The sequence below is a fragment of the Spermophilus citellus genome, assembly GCF_964194105.1.
Source record: "Spermophilus citellus genome assembly, chromosome: 17".
NCBI classification, from domain to species: domain Eukaryota; kingdom Metazoa; phylum Chordata; class Mammalia; order Rodentia; family Sciuridae; genus Spermophilus; species Spermophilus citellus.
In genome coordinates, this window is record NC_138199.1 from 65,431,860 (window position 1) to 65,445,099 (window position 13,240).

Here is a 13,240-nt window from a genome sequence, read left to right on the forward strand (position 1 = left end):
ATTTTAACATGCAAACCAAACTGAGGAAAAGCGTCATGAATAATGCATATTTGCTATGATTAAACACGGAAATCAGGATAAGGGACACAACGAGGAAAGAACAATTAGTTGATTCACGAGAGCGGGTTCTGTGAGGCTTCTATTTCTGAAGCTAACTCTTCCAGATCCTGTGCCTGGGCCCAGCCAATACACAGGCTCTTGAAAAGTCGTGTTATTAATATAACTTGAGTTGACAACGTCATATGTTCAAGTGCCTGGGCAGAATTGGCAATTTAAAGAAAATAAATGAGAGGCTTTGGAAAGAATATGGGCAGCAGGGAGGGTATGCAAGGGGAAAGTGCCTGAGTGTATTCCTGTCTTGGCTCTACCTTGAACTGGCTTTTCTTTTCTTTCTTTCTTTTTTTCCTTTCTTTTTGGTATTGGGGATTGAACCCAGGGGTACTTTATCACTGAGCCATATCCTCAGCCCTTTTTATGTTTTTATTTTGAGACAGAGTCTCACTCAGTTGCTTAGGGTCTTACTAAATTGCTGAGGCTGGCCTTGAATTTGTGATCCTCCTGCCTCAGCCTCCCTAGTTGCTGGGATTACAGGTGTGTGCCACCACACCCGGCTCAAACTGGCTTTCCTACCTTGTGAAGTTTATTTGCTGTCTCTCGTTCCATTCCCTACTCAGCAAACAAAGAAGTTGGTCTAGATGAGCGGTAGCTAACTTTCCCCACCAGTGGACCTGGACACAGGACTATACAGTACGAGGAGCAGGAGCAAGAGTCGGGGCATGGGGAGAGACTGAGTCTGCAGAAGTCAAGGCAGGGGCTGGGTCCTGGTGCCCACCTCCTCCTTCTCCTCCCTCCAGGAAGGATCCCCAGAAACTCTGCAAGTCCAGGGGAAAGGGTTTAAAGCAAAACAAAGAAGCACTGATCCAGGTCAGTGGTTTTCAGTTATTTTTTAGTAAGGGAATGTGTTTTTCAAGCAAAATCTAAAGCTGAATCCTAACAAATATACCAGATGGGTGCTATTAGCAGACATGCAGTAAATAAATTCAAATTTATACCACTTACTTGTTATAAAGATATTCAAGGAGAACCAATAAAGCCCTTTTATCCAAACAAAACCCTAAAACCAGCTGTTGGGGATACTGGGTGATGCCACTATAGTTTGAATGTGTCCCCAAAAGTTCATATGTTGGACATGTCACCCCCAGAGTCATCTTAATGATGACTTAATGTTCAAGAGAGAATCAGTAGCTGAAGTTATGAGGGTGGGGCCCCCAGGATGCATTAGTGGCTGCATAAGAGGAGGAGAGAGATCTGAGCTAGCAGCTTGCTCTGTCTCTCCATAGGAGCCTTCTACCAAGCTGTGACGCAGCAAGAGGCAGGCCCCTCATCAGACGCTGAGCTGATGCTGCCACCAAGCTCCTGGGTGTCCTGGCCTCCAGACGCAGGAGCCAAATAAGCCTCTATTCTTTATAAATGACCAGTCTCAGGTATTTTGTTTTAGCAACAGAAAATGGACAAGGGAGTATCTCAGAGAGACCTCAACACGTCATTTCTGTATTTAACTAAAGTTGTACAGCACCTATAGACCCTCATTCATACAGAAGAGAACATGTACATGGGAAAGTGTCGAGTGGCACGCCATGCCAACCCTTACACTCTTCAGCTGATTGCCAAGTTCTGTCCTATGAATGAGGTCATCAACACAAGCTCTCCAGTGTCTCTGTTTATTTTTGTTTCAAGTTTTAAAATAGTTAAACATATATTTATAAATGCACTTAGAATTACTGCTTGCAAAATCCTTGAAAACCATCTTTGGAATCCTAGAGTTTTTTTCCTCCTAATTTTTTTAAGGTGTAGATGGACACAATACCTTTATTTTATTTATTTATTTTTATGTGGTGCTGAAGATCCAACCCAGTGCCTCATACATGCTAGGCAAGTGCTCTACCACTGAGACACAACCAAAGCCCAAACCTAGCAATTCTTGAAGCATGGAAGGCCTCTGGCCTGGATGATCACAGAACCTTCATTAGGCTGTTAAATTGGACCACTTCAGAAAGCAAATACCTCCCACCCCACATTCCATGTACTCTATAGTGTTCTGTATATTTACTTTTTTTTAATATTGTGTTTGCTCCATGTGGGATACAAATACAAAACTTTGGGCCATTACAGTGGTCATTAGCGAATAAGAATGTGCTGAAATTTCCATAACATTTGCCTATTAGAAAAATGGAACTCATAATTGCCTTTTTATGTCCTAAAAGCATTAACTTTTATTTAAACAAACATCCTGGGGAATCTCATAATTTAAAAATCATCAAAGCAAAGAGTTTCCATAGCTGTTCTTCTTTGTCAGAGAACTATCTGAGACCAGAGAAGAGAAGGGCCTGGGATCTGTCTTCTCCGTCAGCGGCGCTCAATGATTTTTATCTTGAACTGGACTGATATAAATTTGATCTGTTCATAAACAGGCAGGGTGAGTGAACTTAAGAGAGATGCTATCTTGTATTTATGTTCATTCTGGCTTCGGTTTTAAGGAGAGCCTACTGGATTTTTCCATCATCCACCCACTAATTAGAGACAGAGGAAGATAATGACTGTGGTTGCTTAGCTTATTTTGAAGCCTACCCAAATGTGGAATCTGGAGGTGGGGAGCCTTCTTTGGGGTTTGACTAGCCTGCATTTTACAAGGACTGAAGACTTCTACTCCTTTAAAAAAAGAAAAAGAGGTGATGGCACCTACTAACTTCATTTATAAACCAAGTGCACTTTTTTTTTTTTTTTGGTTCATAATTAGGCAAATAAGTAGAACTTGGACAGTGGCGAGCTTCTACACATTTCTAGCCAGCTCTTTATATGAACGAATTCTCCCTATTGATGTGCTGGTACTGAGAAGTTACCGGACCTCCCGTGCTCAGTAAACTTTGGGTAGGAGCCACAGCATCTCACCATCTATTGGAAAAGAAAAACTTACTTACTGTCACATTTCATCCCTTGGTGGATAAGTCCATACAGCAGCGACCCACAGTGATCACAGAAGGTAGGGCTCCCATAAGTGTGGATTTTAAACTTGTGCTTGCTCCTGGGGTCCTGCGGAGAGAAGAAGCACACCATCAATCCTTTCTAGCACAACAGACGAGGTGCCATTCTCTGGAGTTACACAACGGGTGGTGGTGGCATTTTGCCGCATCATGTTTTAAGGTAACTATTACCATGTTTTCAGGGTATGATTTGCACCCACCAAGGTTTTCCTCCCAAATTATGGCTTCCACTTCGTGTTATCAAAGACCGTAGGGCAAGTGCACTGGTTTAAAGAATTTGGTATGTCTTCATAGCACCTAGCACAGGCTGTGGTACAGCACAGACCCTTAACAGGGTCACGAGGCGTGTTTGTGAAATGGAACCAAAGGGCCCTTCAGGAAATCTCCTGTATGAGGTTTCCAGAAAAGCATCACCCTGTGAACCAGGTACGTGTTATAACCAATGGGGACCTCTTCCTGCTTGAATACAATCTTCTCCACAGTTTACACACATCTGCATGGGGGAACTCCAATGGGGTAGGGAGAGCCCTGGAAATGCACTGAGATGACTCGTCCCTAGGGCCACTACATTTTACTCCCTCCTACCACGAGAAGTGGTTCAAGAGGGCTCTGCTCTTTCCAGAGGTATGGCTGTGGTCAAGTCACTTGTGGTCGATCCCCCTTATCTGCCTACTGGGGGATTAACAGCACCTATTTTCTCCAGGGTTGTTAATGAAGACACAAGAAACCAATCTGCATAAGATGCTTGGAAGACTGCCTCAAGCCTGGGGAGAGCCATGGCCTAGAACAGGTGAGCTTCAGGCCTCTTCGGAAGAAGTTTCCATTTACTAATGTGTGAAAGAAGAGGCTGAGCAGAAAGAAATTTATGCTCTATTTGAACTACAAACCAATTCCATATTCAACATGCACCTTTGGGACCCGCTCATTAACTCTCTAAATGCTTCCTCCCCAGTCTCTCTTTGTGGATTGAGGTGCTCTACAGATAGCACTGGCACCCACTGAATTAAGACTGCAGAGGGCAGGGTTTGGGACAGAGCAGATCAAGAGCTTCTTTTTACACATGTCAAGGTCAATTTCTTCTTTAATACACAGAGACATGAAGAAGGGCATTCTTGGTTTTCGACTTTCTAAGGATCTGCAAGCTACTGAAATTCCAAAGGCGATGGGTGATTAAGATTCCTTTTTAAAGACATAGATTGGAAAATCCTGGAAGACATCACTGTGCAGAAAAGCCTAAAGAATACCAAACCACACAGGGATGCACACCTAGATGTGATTAAAGCGAGTACTTGGGGCTGGGGTGGTGGCTCAGCAGTAGAGCACTCGCCTAGCACATGTGAGGCACTGGGTTCCATCCTCAGCACTACATATGAATAAATAAATAAATAAAATAAAGGTATTAAAAAAGTGAGTGCTTTTCCCCTATTTTTCTCTGCATAATTATCACCCTCATTTTACAGAGATATTAATTACTGTTACAAAGTCACATGGCTCATGAATGTCAGAGCTAGGGTTTGACCACCATCTGACCATCATCCTAAAAATATTCAACAATTTACCCAGAATGAGAATCTGGCACTTTTTTTAAAATTTGCAACACATTTAAAAAAAATAAATTTACCATTCATTTTTATAAGTAATATTTTACTGGAACACAGCCATGCTCATTTAGTTACATATTTTCTGTGCTTAAGATGGCAGAGTAGTTACGACAGAGACTGTACCAGCCACAGATTCTAAAATATCTGCTGTCTGGCTTTTTCAGGAAGCTTGTCAATCCCAGCTTTAAGACGATGGTTTTTGACATGCATGCTGACCCCAGCCCTGGCACAAGTTCTAGCACAGCATCGCATCTCCTGGAACTTGTTAGAAATGCAAATTACTTAGCTTCTCCCCAGAACAACTGAATCAGAAGCTTCAGGGGAGGGTTGGTCTGTGCTTTGGCAGGCACCACAGGTGACGCTGAGGCTCAAAGTCCTGCTAAAGACTGAGAACCAGCACTTAGAAGGTCATTCGACAGATATTTAGCAAGGGCCTCACAGGTACTAGCTGAATACATGTGTAAATGATTAACAATATTCGTGAAACAGGTCACTAGTTTACCTTCTAAATGTCTCTCTCTCTTGATATATATGTGTCAACATCCTCCTTCAGAGGTTATTTTTCCTAGGCAAGTGGTAGCTGTGAATACAGCCCTAGTTCCCACCATTAAAGATGCCCCCCGATTTCTAGGACACAAGCAGAATGTTGAAGGAACAGTCTAGTGTCAGTGCCAATTAGTGGTACCCAAGCTGACGGTCAAGGTTGTGTCCTCCACTGTGAAAGGCAAAGAGGAGGCTGAGGGAGTGGGAGAGCCACTCCCCACCACAGAAACAAGCATCAACAAGTGGTGGGGAATGAAGGGTGGCAGCTCACACAGAGCCCTCTGCAGTATGTGTGTGCCGGTAGCTCCATGGTGGCCGTCCTGCCAGTGGACTGTCACAAAGATTCTTTCCTGGCTCCTGGAGAGGCACACAGGCAATGTGCTTCACTTTTCAGGAAAACCTAAATCCTCCTCATCTGACACCCACATGGCGTCTTCGGGCTCTAATGGTTGGGAGGTGTAGGAAGAGAGAAAACCTTGGCTTCCACCTGAGCCACCAAGTCCTGGAGTCCTTCCTGCCCTGAGTGTGGCATGAACTACAACAGTGACTGCCACCATGCGCTGGGGGGCCCTCCAGTGTGAGCAGGTACTTTCCAACAGCCGAGGTCTCTGTTTGGAATGAGAGTCTCTTCTAAAGAGGATATGTACCAGGATTCTGACTCCAGCCCTGGCACAAGTTCTGCGACCTTGGAAAAGTCTCCTTGCTTATGCATAAAGCCAAAGTAAAACTGATCCACCTGTGTCATGGGCTAACAGTGAGGCTCAACGGAGGGAACACAGGAGGAAGGTTTTGCAAAATTTCTGGACAAATAGATCATTATTATATTGGATGTAAACTTCGAGGTGCCCAATGTCTGCCCAAAGTACTTTGTGACTTGGGCCTGAAGGGCAGGAAGAGGAAAGCAAGCCAGTGTCAGTTCTCACTGGTGGTCAGAGTGGAGGCTGAGCAGGCAGGAGCCAGGGGACTTCTTGGGTCCTGTGTTCCCCTTCCCTGCACCCTGTTCCTGGCCTTCTGAGGAAGTCTGTTTGGCAATCGTCCCGAGTGGTAAATTGTGAACTGCCTCCAGCCCAGACTGCCCCATGCCCTGTCTCAACCATGAGGATGACTCCATCTCCCGCACCACAGGCGCAGAAGGCAGGACTATGGAAACTCTTCTCCAATCTAATTAATCGCACCTCATCGGACAAAAGAAACCACAGAGCTGGCTCGAGAGCTATGACTCACGCCACTCTGCAGAGACCAACTGGAACTGCAAACTTCCCAGGTTCTCTGGGTTCCATCTAACAGACGCCAAAGAAGTGACTCCTTTTACTTCTTTGGTCCCTGAAGGGGTGGGCTGGGAATGGAGTTTTAAAAATGGGATTCCGCAGAGCCCTTTGGATGTCAGGAGGAGCCTGGAGTTGCTGAGGGTGGGGATGGAAGAGTTGGGCAAGACAGGGAGACTGCTGCTAAAATTAAAGTTGAAAACAACTACACTAGATAGCTTCCTAGATTCTGTCTTGCTATTTAAAAAAAAAAAAACTTTTTATTTTGAAATCATTTAAGACTCAAAAGAATTTGCAAACGGAGGACAGCCTGTTCCTGTGTACTCTTCACCCAGCTTTCCCAGTGAGAACGTCTTACATAACCAGCCCAGCAGCGGAACTAGGACGCTGTCCCTGCTACAGCATCATCCACCGAACCGCAGGCGCAGGGTTCCACCAGGTTCCACCAGGTTTTACATAATTCCAAGGCAAGGACTTCCATTGCACAGCTTATGAGTTAAATGTACTGTGTGCTGGGCAGAGTAAATACTGCAAACTCAAGTAGAACATACCGAAGGAATGTCTGCTACTTGTTCATGAAATATGTAACCTGCTAGATCTCACGTGGAGGGGCAGGACCATGGAAACTCCACGGAGTTTGAAGATCTGTCTGCAAAGTGGAATCAGAATCTAAGGAGATATGTGCTGTTTCTGAACCATTCTGGCCAGTTTTCCGGAACAATCATTTTGAGACCTCTGTCCAGTGCACATCCAGCCAGGTCATGAGAGGTTGAAATGTGGGTTTCCAGGTGAGGCTGGACCTGGATGGAAAGATAGGCAAATGGCAGAACCCCTAGGATGATCTGTCCCCAGTGGGCCTGAGAGTCACCAAATGAGTCCTACAAAGACCCTGTGGTGTTCCAGGGAGCCTGTGTGGAGAGGAGCAGAGAGCTAGAGAAATGGAATCTCATGTCACTTGGGTTCTGAGCAGGGGGACTTTCTTACATCTATGAACTCTGCCATTCAGTGGGGCACCAGCTGCTCTCCTACACCTTCACTATGACAATAGTTTCTACCTGCCACCACATGTGGAGGCTTCACTTCCCGGAGCACCTCAGGTGGCAGCAAGGAAGGCTCCCACCTGCTCCAGGAAGCCTCTCTAGACATCAGAGCCAAATGCCCTGTTCCTCCCACTGTCTGACCTTCCAGAGCAAATCATTTGTCTTTCATAGGCCACTTATCACATTCTGCCACCTATGATGATGAGGCGCACGTCACCTTTCATTTTCCCATCTCTCTCTCATGTCCACATGGACACAGCAGTCTAACGGAGAGGCCCTAATGGGCATGGCTGAATTAGCACTGTGTCTGAACCAGGAGTGAACATTAAGTTTTGAGTATGAACTTTATCTCTGAGCTCCCTGGAAACCAAACCAAGAAGGGAAAAGAAATGCAAGAGACTCCCCTGGGACTGCAAAGCTACCCGAGAACAGAAATCTCTCCTGGAGTCCTCAAAAACAATTTTATCTCTTGCAGGTTGGACCTTTACCAAACATGCATGAAGGCAATTACTAAGTCCTTAGCAAAAAAGCACTTTTTATCCTGCTTGCAGATATCCCATATGGGAGTTATGGCAAGTTTGACGGCACTTAGTGCCCCAAAGAAATGGCTGGCGTTCAGCAAGTCTGCCCTGCTGCCAAGATAACAGCATTTTCGTTTTAGTGAAATACGTATAAATATTACTTTTCACTTCTCTAGACACTGGCAGCCTCTTGTTAAACGGAGTATAAAACCTGCTGCCCTGTGCCACAAGCCTGATATTACATTATAATGAGAAGAGAAAACTTCAGTCCAGACACTTCTGCCTAATATGTGGTTGGGGGTGGGGGCACTGAATAACCACTTTTCATAGATGCAAGAGAAATCTCACCCACAAAACCAAATCTAGATTTCTTAGGGAGAAAAACAAACAACGAAAAATCCAAGTCCTATTGAGGCATCTGCTGGCCCGTTTCTCGTTTCTCAGTTTTATAATACTTAAGCAACTTCAGTAGCCTCCCAGGGGAACACCTCGCAACATTTCCACCAGGACTTTTCAAAGACTTTCTTCTTCATCCTCATCAGTAGCAGCAATGGTTACCACCACCCTTTGCCACTGGTTAGGAATAAACCCATGATCCACACTGCACAGAATTTTGACGGTGCCTGGGCTGTGGGTTCCCTGCATGCCCCCTCTGTTCTGTCTAGAACCATCTGGAAGGAATATTCTAGGTAAGTTTTCAAGGATGGAGCACTGTGCAGGGGGAAACCTCTAGAGGATCTGATATTACCTCAACTCCAGGGGGCAGGTGGCCAGGGACACTCTGTGATGAGGACATGTCTATGTGAATAAACATTGCTTCTCATGTCCTTTTAATTTGATGAGTAAAATAATGGCAGGGTTTTGCCTAGAGGTCACCCTGCCTGGCATTTTCCACCCATGCCTGAATGCCTCCAAAATACCCTGAATGTTTCCCTTGGAGGACCAAAATCTCTGTCCTCGAGGGATGAGGTTCAGGCTTTCACGGCTTCTGGAAATGATTTGTTTTGAACGGATTGAAGCTCTAGGGTGCGACTTCCTTAAGCGCCCAAAGCTCTGTGTGGCTCCCTCAAGCTGCTCCCTCTAAATACCAAGGAAAATTCCCCGCTCTCACCATCTGACGTGTTCTCATGAATCACACTTGCAAGCCAAGCTTGGGTCTAAATGTCACCCACATGCTGACTACATAAGCAACACTGAAAACTCTGCTCCAAGGGTGAAGCTCGCGCTATTACTGCGATCTGAAATTTCTTAGGAAGCAGGGGTTTTTAACTCTCTGAGAACAAAACTTCTTATTTTAACCTGATAACGAGAAAATGAAGAGCATTGCAAAAACCAGGGTGATTTTATGTACCCTGGGCATCACTAAAATTATGACATCGGCTCTCAGGCACTGCCAGAGCTCCTGTGCCCTTCTCAGGCTGCTGGATCAGCCTGGACCACCCTCCATTTGTACTCTGCCTTTGAACAAACCAGTCTTACTGAATGTTGCCTTTCTAAGAAAGAGTGAAGGAACTTCCATTTCTGATGACAGGAGTCAATTTTTGATCTACAGTGTCACCCTGTTATATTCTGATGAAGAACAGTCATTCCTCTTTACAGTGAGGCTAACTTGTCAAATCAGTCTTTGCTGGTAGGAGGATTTTATGATCCTTTGTCCAGCTAAGCAAGACACTGTCATCTTTAAATGAGAAGCAGCAAAGTCTCAAAAAAAAAAAATCTAGATAAATCTCCACCAGCAAGGCAGTGGTTAAACAAACTAATATATTTATATGATGGAATACTATGTAGCAGTTCAATCAAACAAGCAAACTTAGACAATAGATCTTGGAGATCCATCCACCAACGAATAATTCACAGAATGAAACATAAACTAGAATGACATTTATGTCAAAAACAGAAACAACCCCCCAACAAAACAATGGCTCAGTTTTTCTCTACAAGGATTTGTAAGTAAAATACCTCTGGGGAAGTGTGGGAAGAGATAAGGCTTAGAGATGAAAGTGAACAGATCCTTAACAAAATTTTTCTCACAATACATTTATTCTATTTATTTATTTGTTTGTTTATTTATTTTTATGTGGTGCTGAGGATGGAACCCAGAGGCTCACCTGTGCTAGGCAAGTGCTCTACCACTGAGCGACAGTCCTTGTCCTGAAAGGAGATTGTTAACATTATTGGAAAAGATTCAAGTTAAAAAAAAAAAAAGGATTCTCATATTTTCTATATAATCCAACTGACCATGAAGCCCAGCTGAAAACATGTGGTTACATTCCAACTGCTTCTGAGATGCCTTGGAGGGAGGGCCTGTACATTGGCAGCAACTGAGACACAGCTGCCATATCTGATCACTGTCTGCAGTTTCTCTAGCCACCTGCCAAGTAGAAGGTGTTTGTGGGAGGCCATCCTCGCACGTGATTTGAGTTACCTCCCTGGCTGGGCGAGAGGCGCTTAGGCACGTCTTGTGTCCAGAGCTTTCCCCACTCTTCTCCGGGTCTGAGGGCTTGTCTGTGCAGAGGCGTGTCTGGCCACAACCCTGAAGACCCAATCATTGCCCCTGACCTTGGGACGATGTCCCCCTTAATCTTCATTGGATGGGATTTTCCCCAGAATTTTTTGTTCCCCAATAAAAATCCACTCCCTAGTGCGTTCTCTCTCTCGCTCTAGCTCTCTCTCCTCTTCAGTAAACCCCGCTACCACAATAGGTGGCTGGAGGCTGGAGCTCGGAGAAACTGTCCTGGAGCTGGTTTAAAGGTAATTAGAGTCTTGTCTCTTTAATTCAAAACTCCTTAGAGATTTCTCACTTTTCGAACCTTCATTCATGAAGCTAATGCTGGTCGCGGGCTAAAGGTGTCTAAATAAAATACAGAGATACCTGGTATTGCCACTGCCATCTCAAGGCATCGATATATATCCAGCTTTTGTCCCACCCATTACGGCTTTCAGATTCCAACAACCTTTGATGGTTGGGCATGGAATTCTGGTATTACAATAATATGCTTAAAGTGTTCAGATATTCATAACGCCTAAACACTGTTCACTTAAAAACAAGGCTGTCTCCTAGTCGCCTATCAATTTCTTTACTTTGACTCAAGAATTCTTCATTGTGCAGCAACTATCTGCCAGTGGTGGGTGCCAGATGGTGAAGACCCCCGGGTGAGACTCAGGTCCCAGCTTGCTCGTTACGCGGCACAAACAGATAACTCCTAAGTTTCGGGGGCGAAACACCACAAACACATCTTTCTTACTCTTCCCTTTGGGGCCCTCTGGATAGAGCCATCCTTATCTGGGACAGAGCCAGTCTCATGGCATGGGAAAAAAAGAAGCAGTGGAACTACTCAACGGCTCTTAAATCTCTTCCTTGGGAAATGGCACCATCATTTCAAGCAAGTCTTGTGGCCAAGCTGGAACCAGCAAGGTTCATGTCATTTGCAAAGGTCCTCTGGACGCTCAGTGTCTACTGACATTTTCTATTACTTTGCAGAGGACAGAATGGGTTAAAACCTCCAAGTTGGAAAGCCTGGAGATGTAGAGCTCAACTGGAAATAGTTTTAAGTTAGTGATGCCAAATAAAACCAGCCGCGGTTTAGATATCATACTGATTTGGCAGCAGCAAAGTGGTAACAACCCCCCTCAAAATCCTATTGGCTTCCCACCATGTTTATTTCTCATACATGCTGTATGCCAGTGGCTCCCCAGTAGAGCACGTGTCCATTCATTCATTCCAGGACCAAAGAATGAAAGGACAACTAACTGCTGGGTGGGACACCCATTCTCATGGCAGAGGACAGAAAATCAAGAGGTAGAACTGAGAGAGCAATCTGTTAATCCCTCTTGCAAATGGCAAGCAGGCTGCTGAGTGGGGGCTCCTCTGCTTCCGGGGAGGAGGGAAAAGTCACAGGGCAACACATGGGACTTCTGATCCTCTTATAGGTGAGGGAATGAGTCGGAGAAACTTAGTGCCGTCTTCCATAGATATTGCTTTATTTTTTTTATCCACACTATGTATTTAGGAGTTCACAGAAGATTTTGTTTCAAGAAGAAATTTTTTTTCTATTTAACAAACTCTAAGGGAAAAAAAAAATCATTTAAATCTTCTACTTCTCTGTCCATTCAGGTAAGTGTGCTGGTCACTTTGACTTTATGACAACCCGAGGAGAAGAATCTTGTCAGGAAAGTTTCACATTTAAAAAAAAAATGCTATTTAAATTTTTTTTTTTTAAATTTGGTATTAGCTTTGGACTCACAAGTTGTAAAATGAATTTAGAGAGTTCCCATGGACCCTCACCCAGTTTCCTCCAAAGACAACAATATCCCCCAAGATTGTAATACCTGGTCAAAGCCCAGAAAAAGACATTTCTGCAAGGCTGTGAATGGACCTCATGTGGCTTCACCAGTTTTCACATGCACTCATTGGGTACATGAGAGCGTGTGCAGGATTCTATGGGGTTTTACCACATTTATACTCCTGATCCAGAGCTGGTCCAGCACCACCAAGAGGCTCCCATGGGCTTCCCCCTTATGATCCTTTCCTCCCCATCCAGAACCCTGGCAAGCCCTGATCTGTTCACTGTCAAAGTTTTATACCATTTTTAGCACCAAATAATGTTCAGACTAATTACAGATTTGGTTAGCTCCCATGCCATAGTTTGAAAGGAAAATAAAATAGGAATATGAGAAGCATCTTAATTACGTGGGTCCCTGACAGCTCTTCCACAAGGTTATGTGTCTCCTAAAAAATTCATGGCCAAGTTTACGAGCCTCTCTGAGAACAAGTCAGAGATAAAAAGGAAACACATTTATTTGAGAGTCTCCCAGACCCCGTCATCTTTGCTTAATCTCAGACAGAACTGGGTCATTTGGGGAGGTGTCCTGCCTGTCATTCTCTGATAGTCTGGGACAAATTTTGCAGACTAATAACTGGGATTAGTTAGATAACGTGCCTGAGATACTGCACTTAGTTTTGTCATGGACTGTAAAAAAAGTGTGACCCTTATTTGCAAGGAGGCTGATTTTTATGCCTCACATAAGGTTGGAAGGTTCCCCAGCAGCTGGTATTTGTTTATCTGGTTAAACACACAGAGGAGGCAGAAGGTGTAACCCTGTGCTTTTGTGACTGCAAGGTCCCCACAGACAGGATTTTTTTTATTTAGGTACCTGTGATTCTTTTTTTTTTTTTTTTCCTTTCTTGCTTATATTATTTTATTTTTTTATGTGGTGCTGGGGATCAAA

At 44.4% G+C, this 13,240-nt stretch overlaps 1 protein-coding gene across 3 annotated transcripts in view; it reads right to left on the reverse strand.

The window, feature by feature from the left end:
• The window catches only part of PRKCA (protein kinase C alpha), a 399,125-nt gene that overhangs the window by 129,268 nt on the left and 256,617 nt on the right, over nucleotides 1–13,240 (reverse strand). For all 3 annotated transcript variants that reach the window (XM_081270052.1, XM_081270051.1, XM_081270053.1), the window contains exon 4: nucleotides 2,979–3,090. In XM_081270052.1, the coding sequence (XP_081126178.1) occupies nucleotides 2,979–3,090 (112 nt within the window). The remainder of the gene's footprint in view (nucleotides 1–2,978; nucleotides 3,091–13,240) is intronic.